The sequence below is a fragment of the Pelodiscus sinensis genome, chromosome 1 (genome assembly GCF_049634645.1).
Source record: "Pelodiscus sinensis isolate JC-2024 chromosome 1, ASM4963464v1, whole genome shotgun sequence".
NCBI classification, from domain to species: domain Eukaryota; kingdom Metazoa; phylum Chordata; order Testudines; family Trionychidae; genus Pelodiscus; species Pelodiscus sinensis.
Window position 1 is genome coordinate 188,679,467 of NC_134711.1, and position 19,962 is coordinate 188,699,428.

At 42.0% G+C, this 19,962-nt stretch overlaps 1 protein-coding gene across 1 annotated transcript in view; it reads right to left on the reverse strand.

The window, feature by feature from the left end:
• Positions 1–19,962, reverse strand: part of DSCAM (DS cell adhesion molecule) — a 695,768-nt gene that overhangs the window by 94,792 nt on the left and 581,014 nt on the right. The window contains exon 21 of the mRNA XM_075912112.1: positions 3,260–3,413. Within this exon, the coding sequence (XP_075768227.1) occupies positions 3,260–3,413 (154 nt within the window). The remainder of the gene's footprint in view (positions 1–3,259; positions 3,414–19,962) is intronic.

Sequence of the window (19,962 nt, forward strand, 5' to 3'; positions counted from 1 at the left end):
CTAGACAGTAAGCTTCTTTCGGAAGAAGCTTTTCTGGAAGAGATCTTCTGGAAAAACTTTTTTCCAAAGAAAGTGTCCACACAGCAAAAGCACAATGAAAAAGCAATGATTGGATGCTATCTCACATTTAAGTTGTGATTACTGTGGATGGAGTGGCCACTAGGGCACTTGTGCTCTTCCCTGGGGGCCTCTTCTTTCAAAAAAACACTCGCTTCCGCATCCACACATGCCTTTTTCCAAAAAAGCTTTTTTGGCAAAAGGCTTCTTCCTTGTAGAAAGAGGTTTACCGCTGTCGGGAAAACCTCTCCATTCTTTTTACTTTCTGTCGAAAGACCACAATAGCAGCATGGACATAAATATAGTTTTTCCAGAAAAACTGCCCTGACATACCCAGACTGAAAATGCCCATTACAAGCAAACAGCAGTCAACAAATACCTGCTTATTCTACATCTGCAGGTAGTTCATTACCCTTGATGGGATGTTGGTTTCAGAGGTACTGCAAATTATATCACAGAAATGGCATGAAGAAATTAGTCAGTCCCAACAGTCTTACCACAGACTGAGCACCTGGAGTGAAATCCTGGGCTCACTGAAATCAATGCCAAACTCTCACTCTGACTTCAGTGGAGTCAAACATTCACCCGCTCCCCCGGAGGATGTTTTTAAGCTACTCATTCTGTCTAAGAAAAAAAGCAGTCAATGAAGTCACTTATAATTTATCTACAAAATAGACCCCCTAAAGGCATCTAAAGTTTCAACAGCAACTGCAGTCCACTTTTGAGGAGAAATGGCAGGAAACTAGAATTCCTGTTCCATAGGAAATTCCAAAATTGCAAGAATAAGAAACAATTGTTCCAAAAAAGACCAGAAAGTAAAATAAAATTGCAAAATTTCTGAGAGCTCCTAAGCTCCTCTGTGCTGACTTACAATTTCTGTTGTTTTTTACTGCTATTTTGGACGAATGAAAGATCCATCTCTTGAAGAAAAAAATTGTTCATATAGCAGAAATCAAGTAAAAGGCCTCACCAGGGGATATCTATGATCTTAGCAACCTGCTTGTGCAGTTTACCTACTTTCTGAAGGCAGCTTCAAAAGTTAATTGCTCCCTAGGTTACAGATCAAATGTAAGGTCCCTGTGGATATTTCATTTGTGGTTATGATAGGATTTTTTTTGACCATTTTGTGCGATCTACATCATTAGGGTGCATAGCAGAAACACGTAACTTCACAGAAACACAAACCACTTGCAAACTGACAGAACGCAGCTCACAGGACATGCTTACAGTGTAAAAAAAGCAATACTACTTTTCTTTTAATTCACAAATTTTAACTTATAAAAGGACATGCTAAATCTGTACCACAAAGTAGAACCCTATGTGGATACAAAATTTCTATTTGCATCTGATCAATCAGCAATCCTCAAATGATGTGCAGATATCCACAGATTTGCAGGGATTTTACCACAAAATGTGTATCTGCAGCCAATTCACAATTTGCAAAAATAGTCTGTGGACATTCACAGATTTGTAGGGTTCTACCATGAAATGCTTCACAAGAGCCGGTCAAACAGAAGCCTCCACACTAAATTTATACCATCTGATTGGATTGGTCACCCTACCAAACACAGCAGAGATTTGGCCAATGACAGTAGCTAATGAAATCAGATCGCTGCCCATTACCATTGCAGATTGCTGAGGAAGAAACAACATAATTCATGGAAAGACAAAATGCGAGAGAAGAGAGCTCACAGAGTAGGACATGTTAACAAATATCATAAAAAAAATAAGGGTCATATGGTTGGAACACACATAAAAGGAAGACGGGAGACCTTCTAAGCAATGACTGAACTGAGTATCAGAAGGAGGAAATAAAAAGTGAGGAAGGCCAAGCTAAAACTGGCCGAACACAGAGACAAAGGATACTGAATATGTTGGTATCACCTGGGAAGTATCATAATGCTGTAATCAATGGAGAAACTAGGCTGCCCAATTTGTCAGTGGCAGAGGAGGAACTAAGTTCTAAGGTAAGGGCCACTACTTTCCATACACTAGATACTCTTTTCATATTATTTATTTGCAAAGTAGATAGTAAAGCAGCTTGGAAATCCTTAATGCAAATATTTCCGTATAACTTAACTTCTAATAATCTTCTGAGTTGTCTAAAAAATACAAACTAACCTAGAAACAAACAAAATCCCAGTCAAATTCCTTAGAAAGCAATGGCTAGCTTTGAAATTATAGCAGGCATTTTGGAGTATAAAATACTTTGATCCTCACGAGTGAACTAAGAGAGCTATCAGCAACTTACTGGCAAGTCTCAAATTAATTTACTGTGTTATCAGAACACCCGGCATGCGTGCAAAATGCCTACCATCCTTCTATTAGAGGACATGACATCATAATAGTGTAACTTTTGCTTTCATATGTTGCAATTTCGCAAGTCCTGACCTGGCATAAAACAGCTTTGTGTTCCTCTTTTCTCCCCCCAAAGGAGCTTCTCTCATATTCAGCTATGAACACTCTGTCCCTTGTCATTGCACCTGGGAGGAACAGAACTGCAGGCATGGAAGATAAGTCATGCCTCCTGAATTAATCACAGTTAAACTCAGGGACTATAGCCTGACACCTGATCTTGTACAGGGAGATGTGTAATTCCACCCCAAGAGAGAGGTAATCTTCTGAGGTCTGAGACCTGATGGGGATGGACTCCCTCCCTCCACAATATGTCCAATGTGGGGCACTAAACCCCCTCCTCCCCACACATACAGTTCTGTTATACTTGTTTTCAGCTGGGCTAGCTCAATGAAAGCTAAGGCAGGTATACCTCTGATTGGCATATAGACAGACCCTACAGTAAACTTAGAACTGAAACTTAGGCCATGTCTCCACTTACTGTGGCAAGGATCAATCTCCCAGTGGGTTGATTTAGTGGGTCTAATAAAAATCCTATCAATTGACCACTGATTGCACTCTCGTCCACTCTGGTATTCCACTGGAAGAAGAGTAATGGGAGTCAATAGGAATATTTCTCCCATTGACCCTGCACAGTGGGGATGCTGCAATAAGTTGAACTAGGGTACCTTGACTCCAGCTATGCTATTCAGGTAGCAAGAGTTGCATAGTTTAGTTTGACATCGCCCCCTAGGGCAGACCTGGCCTTAAAAATAAACAAACCAAAACACCAATTGCAACTGACTTATATTAGTTACTGGTTTTCTTAAAATACTGTTTTACGAAGGGCAGCATGTAGCTTGCATACCTTTTGCCAATGGTTCCACAGTGATAATTTCGCTGCTGTTGCCTCTTCCGGCAGCAGTCACAGCCACCACCCAGACACTGTACTGTCGATTCCGACTCAAGTTGGGGATTCTGTAGGAAAATGAGTCAGGAGAGGCTTCAAACTCGCTGATTACCTGTGATAGGAGAGACAAATGTTTCCAAACTAAAATAAACAGTATCTAGAGAAAGATGGTTGAATGGGGTAGCTCAAGGCTTTTACCTCCGGGCATTAGGTATGAATGATGGTAATCACTTCAAATAGACTGCACATGGTACTTAATAGGATAGAACTACATTTCACAATCATTTATTCAGTGAATTTAGACCTATTTTCTCTTTGCAAACTGTCTGTGCATAGATCTCAACTGTTATGACTTTGTTTCTTTTAACTGAGTTGACGAATAGTTTTAATTAACATATCTGACAATTGTGCTCTATGAATAGTTCTTATGAACACATTGCACAGTGGGTTGTAGTCAGATCACCCTGAGTGAATATTCATTCATTGGTCTGATTGGATAGTTGGCATTCACTTTACGTGTTTTGTCACGGGTCACCCAAGTCGTACAACACTGTTCCTATCTGTAAGGCAGAAATAGATATTTAAATGAGAAGTGTAAAATTATAAATGCAAATATAAGATCTTGATGTAGATTCACCCTGTAAACATCTGTATAAGTGCTAAAGGATGGAGGTTATCCTTGTATACATATGTCAATGTCGATTCGATTATTGAAATGTTTGTAAACTTAAAAATATGCAAGTTTGGCAATGTCTCAAAATGGAGTCTGAAACTCCATTTTGAATTTAGAACTCTTTCTGATAGCATCCATTTGAGTTATGCATTCTATCACGTTCACAGGTAGCTGTTAGAGTTTGAAAATAGCAACTCACCTACCTGTTGGAATTTACATAACTATGAATATTCATAAGCATCCTGTTCTACCAATCAGTTTAAAACACGCCATAAAAGCATCCTTTAGTGTCCAATCATTTTAAACCTTAGGGTTCGTGAATATGTATGAGCCAAAACTATAAAAGCTTCTGTCACACAGCAGTTACCTGTTGCGTCGGGGCGTCGGACTTAGGGATAGGTTAGGTTCTAGAGAGAGAGAGAGATCCTTCAAGTCTTGTCCTAGGTCTGATAGAATGAGAAAGGTCGTGTAAAGCTATTTCTTTAGCGAACCTGACGGAAGGTCAGTTCTCTCATTTAGGTTAGGTTAAGGTAGTTTAGCTTTTAGATAGTATAGCTCCTGTCATCGTGTTTGTACGGCAGGTTACGTCGGCTAACGCATGTCGGCCGTCTTCGTGACTGTCCATCGGGCGCGTCGGGATTAGTTTAAGGTTTTATTTTTAGGTTAGGTTTAGGATAGATAGGATCCAGAGTCGTCCATCGCCTGATCCAGTCGCACCGAAGTGCGAGAAGAGGCGTCGAGGACCAGAAATTCTGCGGAAGGCGAATCAACCGTCTTCGATCTCAACTCCTGCTTCGAGGGATCACCTTGGCTGTTCCTCTCCTGTGACTAGCAAATAGCCAAAGGATCGTAGGTCGCCAGCGTCCATCAATCATCTTCGTCGAAGACTCTGTAGTAGGTATAGGGACCTTGTGGACTTCCCCTCCTGGTCCACTTAGTGTAAGAGGGGACTGCCCCCTTCAGTTAATTTGAGGTATTGTTTTGTTAAATTTATTTTTGCAACAATATAGTCTGGTGGTTTTCAGTTTAAAACCAAGTCTTAAGTTTTTATTTAATGCGCCACCTTAATCTAATATCTCACACTCTCCGGTGATCAGATACGGCGAGAGGGTCGCTACCTTAAATACCATCCCTTGCGGATTGGTCGGGTTATTAAATTAACTCTTGGGAGAAGTGTCCTTAAAGACCTTCTTCAATTCTGTCGACATACAGCTAACATATCCTTTGATTTTATGATTTAAACTTTCCTTACTCTGATTGGATGGTCTAGCTATTTAAACTACCTCTACTCCATGCAAATATTATTTAGTCACAAAATGAGTTTTGTCTTCCTTCTTGATTCAAAAATTCCCCACAATGGGTGTTCTCAGCTTCTGTGCTAGATGAGGACAGTAAGAGATGCAGTGCAGGGAGTGGAAGGTCAGTCTTTTCCTCATTGCCACACCAATATGCTTCAGTGCTGTGCTGGAGGAATGCTAACAAGGTGCCAGATTGTGCTAGTTGTGGTGAGACAGTTTATAGTAGAACCTAAATAAAACCTATGTAATTTAAGAAGCGTGGGTAGTTATGGATGGACAATGATTTCGGTATATAAGTACACATTGTTCAGAGAGGCTTTATTCTTCTGAGTTTCATCTTCTCAGACAGAAATTTTGCCTCAAGCTCAAACAGCAAATGAAAGTATAATAAATACAATAGACAGTGAAGAATATCAGGAGCTAGCTGTGATATTGCTGCCTGATACCTTTACTGTTACCAACTTACTTTCTCCTGCAGGTTCAGCTGGAAGAGAATTGAGCTCAAATATTGAATCCCCCAGTATTTAGCAACTATACACAGCCAGATCATCTAGTTTTATTTTATTCTAACACAGGATCTGTGAATCTTGAATATACAAACAGCTAGCCAGGATAACCAATCAATTCAAAGGAATAAAAGAGAATTTTTATTTGTAACATACACTTGGTATTCCTTAGCTAGTGGCAGGCTAGTGGAGTATTAATGATGCAATATAAAATTGTTTTGAGATTTTTTTTCTTACAAATAAATATTGATACAAACTAAGGTTCATTAAAACAGACAGGTTGGATACACGGATGCCTTTCAAAATACAGATATCTCAAGGTGGTAAAGGCCAATTCCAAGTAATTGGTATTTCAAAGGAGAATTTGACCTGAAAGTGTTCACATAAGGGTCCCTCAGGAGGCAATAAATGGGCTGTTTCTCAGGCATCAATTAATACCTCTGCAGTTTGACCTGACAGAAAGTCTCAGCAAACTGGTGTGGCAAAGTAAACCCCTTGAACCGACATCTTCTACACTGGGAAAAAATGCAGCATGTTAGAATATTTTAAAACTAACATCATATTAAACTCCATTTTGCCTCCAGGGCAGAAAAGGAATACTGTTTACAAATGATCACTGCTAACCCCTTCAAAGTTGACGTGTTAAACTTAACTTGGCCCAGCTAAGCAGGTTCTAAATTATGTTTAACATTATATTGGTCAACTTAACATGCTCTAAAATTATCTGTTTTCCCAGTGTAACCGTGGCCAAAATCCATAACTCTTTACTCCATTCTGCTGTAGGGCTGATTCCTTGCTGTGATGGGGCCAATCCTTTGTATGAGCTCCTTTGAACTGGTCTGCTTCATCTGACAAAGTCCAGTAATTCCTCATTTAACACTACAGATGCGTTTCTGAAAATGTTCGTGCTAAGCGAAAACGTGCTATGCGGGTCAATTTTCCCATTAAAGATAATGGAAAAGGTGGGGGGTGCGTTTCAGGTGGTGGTGGCAAAGTCAATATTTTGTTGGTGCTGGGTCATCAACATCAGCATTAGATATCTGGCTTGCACAAGATAACTTGCAGCACAAGTCGCTGTGGTTTGTTAAATCACAAAGATAAACATAAAAATAAAATCATGCTATTGTGAAAACGTGTTAAGTGGGCACGCGTTAAATGAGTAATTACTGTATCTCTTATCTAGCTCCAGTCCAACCCTGTTTGCTCCCACTGGTGTACTGGCACACCTGTTGATTTCCCTATTTCCACTCTGGGGAGGCCAGATCTAATTTGGGATTTGCTTGATCATACTCCTATCAAAGTCTGATGGGCTTTTCCTAGCCATTGTGATTCCTTCTGTAGGAGGTGGTGTCACTTTGCTGGACTTATCATATGTTTAACATGGCTTCCACTACTACTAGGAAGCAGTCAACTTAAGTAGAGAGTGAAACCATTGGGGCACCTTCATTTAATGTCTAGGATATTCCATGGGCAACTTTTTAGTAAGATTTTTTAGCAAAATGTTTTAGTTTCTAACTGGTTAACAGAATTCTCATATTTCAACATCTAACATTAACTTCCAAACATTTCCAGTGACAAGGAATTGATTTTACTTCTAGCTTTTTTTCTTTCATTTCAGCTAGACTAATATGCCAGAGACTTACACTGCATGGGGGAAAGGAGGAGGGGAGCTTTATGAGCAAGACGATTAAATAACTAAAAAAAGAAAAGTTGTAATAAAACACTTTAAAGGAAATGTCTTCTTGTCATACATTAGGCTTTACATGTCCCATTATGAATGTTCTATGATGAAAGAAATGCTTCACTTTCTCTCAAGTGTTTTTCCCCTACTGACTGCACCTTCACTATACATTAAAAATTCTGCTCACAATATTTTAGAATTCTGCAAATTTTAATTGTCAAAATAACATACCATAAACACACCAGTTTCAATTATTTTGGTAATGTATTTCATACTTGTCAGCAAATATGTCTGTAACAATGCAGACAACAAAAAGGATTCAGGAATTATTTTTTTTGATGAATACAGTCCTTACAAGGCATATTAATACGGAGTTCAGAGCAATATTTAATTTAAACCACATTACAGAAGTATATTTCCCACCCCTCTTCAAAGCAGTGCAAAGGCTTTGTGGGAGTCAGGGGTAACAGAGGAGTGGAGGGAGAGAGAAGTTATTGCTTGGAAGACACCTGGGAGTGAATCTGGTGTGTTATGTACGGGTGAGGAAAGTATGGAATAGGGCTTTTTTGGGGGGAAGAGAGGGAGTGTTAGAGAGTTGGGGCGCCTCCCTCATGAAGACCTTGTCTGACCCCAACCTCTCCCATTCAGTCAAGAACATCTGCCCCTGCCCCTGTGTGCCTGTACCCCCCCTAAACCAGCCCTGCACCCATTCCCATGTGGCCCTTCACCCCCCCTCACCTACCCTCATGAGTCCCTGCATCTCTGCTCATCCACCCCTCCTGCCCCTGCATATCACTACACCCCCATCAGCCATCCTTGGGTCTCCCTGCCCTCATCCTCATGTGGCTCAGAACCCCCATTCTCATTCAGCCCCTGCCCCCAGTATATCTTCCCCACTAGCTCTTCTGAACCCCAGTCTATGTCATCCTCCAGCAACCCCATGTGCCCCACTCTATCTATCTCTCACAATCCTGTTCCTCCTAGCTTGGCCCTGTGGGCAGGCTGCTGTGAGGAACACAGCCTGCTGCTACTGTGAATGAGCCAGCTGCTCCATTCTGGTACCACAGCAGCCCTTTGTGGGCAAAAGGTGTAAATACAGCATCTCGCCAGCAAAATATATTTTCTGGGGAGAAACTGGAGGGACATGAATTCTGCATGTACACTTGTGACACAGAATTCCTCCAGGAGTAACTGACTAAGTTGGTGCAGCTCCCTGTCTGAAGCCCAGCCTAGAGCATAACCATGGAAAAAGAGCTGGGACTGCACAGCATAAAATGGAAGCTATATGATGCATTCTTCCCTCTGTACATCCTCTCTGCTAATTATCCATGTAGACTGTCTACCCGGTGGAAGCCAGCCAACAGAAAGACAATCAGAGGAACAGTCTCTGTCAGCAGCACACTTTCCCTCCCACATACCCTCAGCATATTACTAAAATAGAATAGTTAACGCTGTTAGAGACAACATTAACCATCCCTTCCAAGCTCTGCGCCTTCATCTGAGGGACTGCAAGGTACAGGCAGTCCCCGAGTTACGTGGATCCGACTTATGTCAGATCTGCACTTATGAACGGGGCCCTCTCCCTGGTCTCTAGCAGACCAGGGAGAGGAAGCAAAGCGGCGGAACAAGCGGGCAGCGGGCAGCCCAGACGCGTCTGGGCTGCCCGCTGCCTGCGTGCTCCGGGGCTTTGCTCTGCTTTGCTCCCCGTCCCCCTGGTCTGCAGACCAGGAGGACGGGGAGCAAAGCAGCGGAACATGCGGGCAGCGGGCAGCCTAGACACGTCTGGGCTGTCCGCTGCCCGCTTGTTCCGCCGCTTTGCTTCCTCTCCCTGGTCTGCTGGAGACCAGGGAGAGGGCCCCGTTCGTAAGTGCGGATCCGACGTAAGTCTGCAGACCAGGGGGACGGGGAGCAAAGCAGAGCAAAGCTGCGGAGCCCGAGGGCAGCAGGACAGCCACGGCGCGTCTGGGCTGTCCTGCTGCTCCCGTGCTCCGCGGCTTTTCTCCGGGCGGCTGTGATACAGCAGCTGGGGCGCTGCCGGTTGGTCCCGTAGCGCCGCTCTGGGCGCTACGGGACCAACCCGGCAGCACCCCAACTGCTCTGCCCCAGGCGTCCTGATTCAGCCACTCCTGGTCAGTTTCAGCAGTGGCTGAATCAGGACGCCTGGGGCAGAGCAGCTTGGGTGCTGCTGGGTTGGTCCAGCGGCGGCACTACTGGATCAACCCAGCAGCACCCCAGCTGCTCTGCCCCTGGTGTCCCCAAGTCAGCCGTTGCTGAAACTGACCAGTGGCTGACTACAGGAAGCCCCTGCCCGGGGCTTCCTGGAATCAGCCGCTGATCAGTTTCAGCAGCAGCTGACTTGGGGATGCCTGGGGTTCTTAAGTTGAATCTGTATGTAAGTCGGAACTGGCGTCCAGATTCAGCCACTGTTGAAACTGATCAGTTTTAGCAGCGGCTGAATCTGGACGCCAGTTCCGACTTACATACAGATTCAACTTAAGAACAAACCTACAGTCCCTATCTTGTACGTAACCCGGGGACTGCCTGTATAGGTAACTTGGTGGTGTCATCTGGGCCACCTGTTTTGCCATTGAGGGGGCAAACCTATGGAAACAGCAGAGGAAAAGTGTCTCAATGCAGCACTCAAGATATCCACAGGGTTAGTACTGAGGCCAGGATTTCCTGTGGACATACAGCCAATTGGGGAAAACAGCAAGCTGCTTCCCTTGTCTGCACTGCATCCCTGTCAATCCTGCACTGAAGACGATGCATTGGAAACGTCTCTCAGCTCTGGCCCTGCTAAGATTCCAAGGTATCACAAGTGTTCCTTTCTTTGCACATTTTTCGAGGGGATCAGAGAGATCCAGGTTAGGACCAGGATGAATTAAAAGAACTATCTGAGGAGTAGACTGGAAACTGGGATTCACTTAAGAGTTGTGCTTTGGCTTGTGAAGAAACAGCAAAGTCAGCGCAGTTAACACCCCCAGCATGAGCATAAAAAGCATCAAATTAAAATGAAAGAGAAATGACAGCATTACTAGAAAGTGTGATTCTATTCTGAAATGTGACTATATAAATGTTACCTTCTTATTCAATAGACCTGTTCCCTCGGGGTGTTCAGAATCACGGCTTCTTAAATTAGTGACTAAAATAAACTGTTACTCCTTTTTACTCCCATTAACACGTTAATGTCAATGCAACTAATAATAAACTGGATTCTATGCCTTCTTGTAAATCACCATCAACAGAATTATTTTCTACATTCTAGCTTAGGCCTTAGGCACTTTTTGCAAACCTACTGAAGACTTTTTGCAAAGGTAGGTGGGGCTGAAGAAATAAATTATTCAGAAGAACCTTTATTGTTAGCAATGACAAGTAGGACAAAATCCACTTTGAGTCTCTCATCCTGTAGTGTATTCTATTCCTCAGTCATCCATTTCATGATTATTCCAAGTGGGCTGGCATTTAGGCAGGCCCTGAATGGGGCAGCACAAGCTATGTACCTCAATTGGCAAAGCAGAGAGCCAGGGAGTTACAGAGCATACATGTGCCCAATACCCTCAATAAAGAATCACCTAGCTGTTTACTACAGCCAAGCCCTGTCTCTCATTGCTACACATAATTAATAGAGTTTATAAAGCTTCCAGTTAGAAATAAACTTGGTTTTACTAGTAAACTGAAGATATTTGAGCTTGAAGAATAAAAGAAAAAAAATAATCACAGAACCCTAATAATGCTATTTGTAATGAGTTACACTTTAAAGAAAAATTACTCTTAAAATTTGATTTAAAAAAAACCCTCTATTTGACCCCAATCAAATCAATGTGAATTTTGCATTGCTTGTAAAAGGATCAGGATTTCCCTCTGGGCTTTTGGAATTAAAAGTTGTGAGTTCTATTGCTGATATAAGTTGAAGAGAGTGATACAAATTCATACATGTTGAAATTGTTAGATACTGAGTAGTTGCTATTATAGTCCATCAACTGCTTTATCTGAAGCTGGGTAATGAGACAAGTACATTGTTTTATGAAAAGGCAGGTTCCGTTTTTTTAGTAGGGCTTTAAAAGCATATCTTTTAAAAATGATATTATACAGTATATGAGTGCCATTTGTGCATATCAGTTAATCTGTTATTTCCAAACTCTTTTAGGGATATGCACTATGGCAAAAATGTTAAATAAAAATTTAAAGCTGACAGAGTTTAAAACAATGAAGCTACCATTATTTGTGCTGATAATAAAGCTGTCAAATAGTTATAAAACAAGACTATGGTGTATGAAAAGAAGTGTTTTTTTAAAACAGATTAAAAATATAAATAAGTCTATGTATGATTTATAAAAGTAAGTATTAAAAACAAATATTTTTGTGGTGTATAAAAGTGCCATGTAATCAAATTGACAAATGCTTCCTGTAATGAATGAACCTAAGTGTGGATTAGAAACAAAAAGCTTAGTACCCCTCCAGCAACCTTGATTTTACCAGGTCTTCCTTGTATATTTTACTACCTTTGACTCTGCCTTTTCAATGTTCACCAATTTTCTCCTTTTCCTCTTTGAAAAAACTGAATTTACTCTTAATCTACCAGGCCTGTAGAGCTGTAATGACCATACCCCACTTTGTTTATAACTGTTTTTGTATCACGAAGTTCTGCAGTTTTTGCTCATTTCTTTAAAACTAGAGAGGGATAGAGATGGATACAAAGACATCTTCATCAGGGCCAGGATGCAGGCAACCTCTGTACAAGCACCAATTGTGTGCCTGTATCTGCAGTTGGACAGCTAGAACAGGGATGTATTTGTGCATCACAGGTCATCTGCTGTACAGTGCCATGTATTCTTTTGATATTTGTGTAAATAACAGAATAAATTACAATAACTGTAATAACTAGCCTTCCTGCATTTTCTGGGAGCAGTCAGCACTGAGTGCATATGTTCTGCATAACAAAATAATCTGTCAAAGTGAGTAATGATGGGCATATCTGAAAAGTCATTTCACTAACAGCAAGACGAGGAAGTATGAATGTAATCTTTTCTTCCCACTTACTTCTGTGGCTCTCCAGTGAATGGTATGTGGGTATCTGTCTCTTCTACTGACTGTACAATCACAGGAGCCAGCAGACAGAGCATGAGCAGTAAGGTGTGCAAAAGTCACAGCATGAAGGGATCATAGGATTAGCAGTATGTTGCTTCTGACACTAGGCCAAACAGTATAATGTACAACAGTGTAATACACCTTTCCTATTAGTTGGTTTGTGTACAAATCAAACTTGAAACAGATATGGATTACTGAACAAAGTAAGCTCATGATGTAGTTTCTACCATAGCAGTACATACATTTAGTTAGGCAAACCATAAACTGAATAATCTTTAACTTTTTTTTTAATTCCCCAAATTTCAGAATACTTTAGGGTCTGACTGGTTTGGTTCCTTAGCCCAGCATAATCTTACTTCCTCTTACCCCACAACCTCTTTAGATCCCTCTATCTCCCGCTCTTACTTTTATAAATGTATTGACAGACCTCGCGGAATCTGTGCTAGATCTATCACACTTCTACTTTGAATTTTTGGGGGTATTAATTTATAAGAGCCATTTTTCCAAATATCTGTGGAACTAAGCAATTATCAGAGTTTCAATGTGACCAGTAAACACTACGAAAACTAGTTTCAGTAAGATGAAGAGTATGAAGCACTTAGTCAAAGGCAATGCATTTAAGGATCACAATTCTTCCATTAGCTGCTGAAGTATTATGATTTCATATGGCATTGCGTATGGTATATCAAATCACACAGTCACTAGGGAACGCAGTAATAGCAGTACACAACGCAGATAGCTTTTCAAAGGAAAACGATGATAAGAGTTTAAATAACTACATTTTTTCTAACATAAAAAAATCCTCAGTAGTGTATTTTTCTATTACACACACACACACACACACACACACACACACACACACACACACACACACACACACACACACTTTTACAAAAATAAGCCAAATGAAGTTGAAAAGTAATTTAGAAGTCACTCTAGTCAACTGTTCAACCATTATGATTTGTCATGTAATTAAATTTTACTAATTACAAAAAAGTGCATATTACTTCTTTGTCTACCATGGAAACATTTATGCAGTAACTAAACAAAAATCCGCAATTTTATATCTGAGATGATACCTTCTGAGAAAACTGAAATGGATAATGGCAACAAAGACACCTCCTTAATTAGTCGAAGGAAAAGGCACCACCAAAATCTTTCGGACATTTGAAGTCATCAGCAGAGGTTGCACACCTTCCATTTAAATCCTCATGAGGCACAACAGTCCAAACTAATGCTGCTTTTAGAGTTCCCTTATCAGGGAATCAGAGTGTGATAGTGAAGTCAGCTTACTTCAAATCTTAATATGGGTAGAACAGAAGACAAGAGCTAACTCTCTTCTATTTAGTATCCTTTTATACTGCTGTTTTACTTAAATCTCTGCTTCTTCCCCATCTGTAACCATCCCATAGACATAACAGTCGATTTATTTTCAGTTAAATGACCCACTTCATGGAAGAAGCAGAATAACCCACTTTAATGGTATTTCTTTCTAACGATAAATGTGTTGCTTGATTAATATGCTACCTCTTGTGATAAAATCAGAGCTTTTGAAACTGGCACTATAATCTAGGTTTTAATATAGGATAGTATATGTCTGATAGGTTGTCTTCATACACTGTTGAATTATATAAGCCCACATGTTGCATGAGGTCACAAGTCCTTCCTTAAGTCTTTTGTTCTGCTTGAACATTTGAAGTTCTGTTTCTCTTTCCCTTTGTCTTTCCACCAATGAAATCCTGCTTCTTATGCCTTATCCCACTTTGAGCATGAGATGTCTATTTCTTTCAGACTGCTTTTTCCTATCCTGCTGCTGCTATTTTCCCCAAGCAGGGAGGCTCCTGTCACTTACTATTGTGATGCTGTTTTCCAGGCTCTTTCTGCTTCCCAGTTCTTATTTAATCTAAATTGGTTCATTTGTCTCTTAGGCTATGTCTAGACTACAAGCCTCTTTCAAAAAAGAGTGTCTAGACTGCGACCAGTACTCTCGAAAAAGCAAGCCGCTTTTTCGAAAGAGAGCACCTAGCCAGTCTGGATGTTCTCTTTTGAAAAAGCACAGTTTGAATTACATAGCGCCTTTTTTTGAAAGAGCACTTTCAAAAAAAGGTGTTATTCCTCGTAAAACAAGGTTTTCTGTGGTTGAAAAAACTGCCGCGTTCTTTTGATTTACTTTTGAAAGAACACAGCAGCCATCTAGATACAGGGAAAGTTTTTTTCGAAAAAAGGCCACTTTTTTTAAAAAAAACCCTGTAGTCTAGACACACCCTTAGATAAATGAAAATCTGTTTCTGCAAGCAATGAAGGCTAGCAATCAGCTTTATTAAATGGGATGGGTCAGTATCTTCATTTTTTTATTTTGTAGCTCACAATGTTGTGCGACGTAAGGGTCCTCCCCAGGAAGATTGAACAGAAATTTGGAATTCAATGATAGCTGCTTTTCTATTTTCATGGGTGAATCAAATTCTTCTGTATGAAATATTCTAGGCAGATGCCGCCCTTTGAAGTCAAAGTGTTTCAAGCTGAAAATTTCAGCATTCCTTTTGACTAAAATCAGCAGAACTTCTATCAGAGTCTGCCCTTGCAAACTGAATCTTGCTGTTAGAAATGTTGGCAAATCTGCCCTTCAGAAACCCACCCAGTTATTTAAGGGATGAACCATGAAGAAGTGTGCACAATATGGCCAGCAGTAATTGTTTGGTTTTTGTTAATTCAAACTGTTTAGTCTGGCTTTTAAACTTCCAGTGGAATCCCCAGCACTGTTTTATTTTTTATATTTAGATGTGGTAGAATTTCATTTATATTTTTTAATAATTTTGACAGATAAAAATAATACTTATTGTGAAGCATTTTTTCAGCTTTTGTCCATTTAAATTTGCACTGTTGCAGGAAATTATGGGGCAATTTAATGATAGTACACGTTGAGATCCAAAAAATTAAAGCTTTACAACCATGAACACACAAATTGTCAACATCACATGTCAACAAATGCAAATCAAACTCTAAGAAGTTCCCAAGCAGCCCATTTTTCTTATTTAGCCAATTTGTAAACTTCGACATTTATCAATGGAAATTACTGGTTTGGGTGGGAATTATGTAATCTACCTTTCACTGACATTTTTAAAAAATCTAATCCTTCCACGCCTAACTATGTTGCTATCTCAGAGCAACTTAAAGTGTGTTGAATAATAGCATTCTCAGTGCACAAAATGGTCTTCCTAGGTGACATGTGAGTCTCTCATTTGGGGAGGCTACTCTGCAGTTTTGCCTTGTATTTACTAAACCAAATGATATACAGCAGGGGTAGGAAAACGCCGGCCCATGGGCCAGATGTGATTCATCAGGGTTAGCTGCTGGTGGGTCACCAGACAGTTTGTTTACCTATGTGTCCACAGGCATGGCCACTTGCAGCTCCTAGTGGCTAACATTCACCATTCCTGGACAACAAGAAATGCGAGGGGCCATACCAGTGGACGAAGCCTATGGCGACCTGCCAGCAGCTAACCCTGACAAACTGTGTCTGGCCAACATGATGGAGATTCACCCCGATCTACAGGAAGATTAATGCACAAAAGGAGTAGGCCATCACCAACCTACTTTCCAAAGCTCATTTGAAATCTGGAGTAAATAAGATTACTGGTCTGTAATGACACAGAAACATTCCTTGTACCCAATCACCCTGTCCTCCTATCCACACACCCATTCAATTTTCAGTCAAAACAAGTTTTGGGGTGCTGCTACTCAGCCCCAGAATTCCCAGGTGTCAGAGAGCCACTCCTGACTGCATTGCTACTCAAAAGTTCATTGACTCCCCAGAACTGATAGACCTGTGCACAGACTGGGAGGCCATGCTGAGAAAAGATAGACAACCACCTAAAAATCATCACAATTCCCCTCTGATCCTTGTGTCATGGTTCTAGTCTCAGCTCCCCCCTTGATGCACAGAAGTAGAACTTCAGTTCAATCTGGTTTGCTAACATTTAAAAGTCTTGCTCCTCCTGGGGAGATTTGTGAACGTACCCTGCTTGCAAGAGCAGGTTAAATGAAACAGGGAACGAATGTCTTGCTTTCTGGCTTCTCTTCCCACCAAGAATAGCCAGAATCCCAGCAGTAGGAAAAGGCAAGTCCCAGCTTTGCCTTTCAGTGATCAAAGGAGGAAAGTTTAGCCACCAGGGCTATGTCTAGACTGCAGGCTTCTTTCGAAAGAGGCTCTTTCGAAAGAGCCTCTTTCGAAAGATCGCGTCTAGACTGCAGGCGGATCTTTCGAAAGAGAAATCCGCTTTTTCGAAAGAGAGCACCCAGCGAGTCTGGATGCTCTCTTTCGAAGACGGCCTCTTTACATTGAAGAACGCCTTCTTTCGAAAGAGGAACTTTCGAAAGAAGGCGTTCTTCCTCGTGAAATGAGGTTTACCGCCATCGAAAGAAAAGCCGCGTTCTTTCGAAATAATTTCGAAAGAACGCGGCTTGAGTCTGGACGCAGGGGAAGTTTTTTCGGGAAAAGGCTACTTTTCCCGAAAAAACCCCTGAGTCTGGACACGGCCCAGGAGAAAACTGCGGGGTCTGGCATGAAAACCAAGTTTGCAGAAGTTCCCCAAATGGGATCACACAAGATGGCAATAACATGTTTACATGTTCACTTTCAGGAACTGAGCCCAGACCCAGCGACAGGCAGCTTTGTCTCTACAGAAGGGCTCAACAAAGCATTAGAGAGGAGAGTCCCACTTTAGCAGAGAAAAGGTCTCATATCCTGGGGAAAGTCACACAGTGGGCATAACTATAGAGAAATGGGAACCATGAATTGGGGTCTGTTATAGGGTATGAGAAGTATAGGAAAAGTATGCCGCCTTTTAGGCACTTGGCTGTCTCATCTCAGCATGGCCTCCCAGTCTGTGTGCAGGTCTAATGATCCTGGGAAGTGGACGACCTCTTGGGCAGCAATGCAATGGGGGAGTGGTCCCTGACTATTGGAATCATGGGAATGGGCAGCAGCACCCCTGAAGATGTCTCATCTGAAAATCACGTGGATGTGGGGGTAGCAGGATAGGTCCTGATTTCCTCCAGATTTCAAATGCAATGGCAGTGGCAGCAGCTGGGATGGGTGGTGTGACGGCGCGTTGGGGGTCCCCCGTCTCCTGCACCCCGAAATGGCACAAGAAGACTGCACCAGCTGGTGGAATAGAGGAAGTTTATTGCCTCTCCAGGATACAGCACAGCACAGATGTAATCTGGTCACAGAGCTGGGCTAGGATGCCTCAGGCCCCCTTGAGATGGGGGGAGACTGGGCCCCTAAACTCCAGCCCCTTTCCCTAGGCTGTCTCCTCCATGCTCCCAGACAGCAACTAACTCACCCTCTTTCAGACCTGCCCCCCCCAGCCAGGGCAGCATTCCACCTTCCTTTGTTTCTCCCCATGGGGGGTAGGCTGGTTCAACCGGTATGGTACCTTTGCATAATAAGGTTTTCCCTGCTGGGTCTTGCTCCAGACAGCAGAGGTCACCACAGCCCAGCAAGTACCCCCACTACATCACAGGTGGCCACACAGCAGCACTAAAGCCTCACTCTGGAGCAAGAAGGCAGCCCAAGCCCATGAATAAGATGGGGGAGGGGGATTCTATGAAGCCTAGGACAGAGAACAAGCCAGGGAGGAGCTCTGCCACCCTCTTGACAAAGGCAGGAAAGGGAAGAGAGGCAATCCTCACATCTGAACATCACAGAGAGTCTCCAAAAACAGAAAAACAAGCAAATGATGAGCCTCCAGAAAGAGGTGACCTACACCTGGCATTTGGTCCCTGCATGACCAGCCTTTTCTCCCCCTGTGGATATAGGCAAATTAAAGCCTCTTATACATGCTACTCATGATGGTCTTTATAAAAATATTAGAGAGATGTAGTCGAAGTTGGTTATTTTCATCTGTGGCCTATTCACTTGTATCTTTTTGCAAAGTCTCTGGTACTCTGCCAATGTAGTAGATTCTGTGCAACCTTACAGGCAGCCGTTCAAGTAGGGGGATGAAATGCAGAGCACTGACCCTTTCCCTTTACTGAAAGCAAAAAGAAGGTTTTCCCCTTCACTCTCTTTTCAGGGCTTAGAGGAGCTCGGCTGTGCTAGCACTCTACCTTGTCCTACCACCTCTTCATTGACTGATGAAAAAAGGAAGCATGAAGAAGAATATTCAGTGGCAGGAGTAGTAGGAGATATAGCTGGATGGGGATTTTATGGGACTTTAGGTCCTCCTGATAGTAAGTGGATCAGCACCAGCATCTGACAAGAGTAGAAGAACTGACGAAGCTGGAGGTCACCTATTTTTCTTCCTTCTTCTCCTGTGAGAGCTTTTCCCCTGCTGATCCCTCTGCCTGCCAAGTGGGGAAAAGGGAAGTAGACAGAGCCTGGTGCCTCCAGCTCATCCTTCATGAGTAAAGGGATTTTCTCACCGAAGCTTCCCCAGCCCAGCCAAAATGGAGGGTGTTAGGTTAATCTTTCTACATAGTTGCATTCTCTATGGCCGTGTCCAGACTCAGGGGTTTTTTCGGGAAAAGTAGCCTTTTGTCCTAAATTGTTGTTTTTACAGATATAGAATCATAGAATACTAGGACTGGAAGGGACCTTGAGAGGTCATCGAGTCCAGTCCCCTGCCCTCATGGCAGGACCAAATACTGTCTAGACCATCCCTGATAGACATTTATCTAACTTACTCTTACATATCTCCAGAGATGGGGATTCCACAACCTCCCTGGGCAATTTATTCCAGTGTTTGACCACCTTGACAGTTAGGAACTTTTTCCTAATGTCCAACCTAAACCTCCCTTGCAGCAGTTTAAGCCCATTGCTTCTTGTTCTATCCTCAGAGGCCAAGATGAACAAGTTTTCTCCCTCCTCCTTATGACACCCTTTTAGATACCTGAAAACAGCTATCATGTCCCCCCTTAGTCTTCTCTTTTCTAAACTAAACAAACCTAATTCTTTCAGCCTTCCTTCAAAGGTCATGTTCTCTAGACCTTTAGTCATTCTTGTTGCTCTTCTTTGGACCCTCTCCAATTTCTCCACATCTTTCTTGAAATGCGGTGCCCAGAACTGGACACAATACTCCAACTGAGGCCTATCCAGCGCAGAGTAGAGCGGAAGAATGACTTCTCTTGTCTTGCTCACAACATGCCTGTTAATGCATCCCAGAATCACGTTTGCTTTTTTTGCTACAGCATCACACTGCTGATTCATATTCAGCTTGTGGTCCACTATAACCCCTACATCCCTTTCTATAGGGATATATTAGGGATATAGTCCAATAATATCTCTAGATATTGGCAATTTAGTGTGATTGGTCATCTCTACTCAAGATAGAATTGAATTATAATAAATAGGAGATGCTGCTGGATAAGTCTTAGTTATATGAATCAACAGAGATTTATGGAGGTGTTTTACA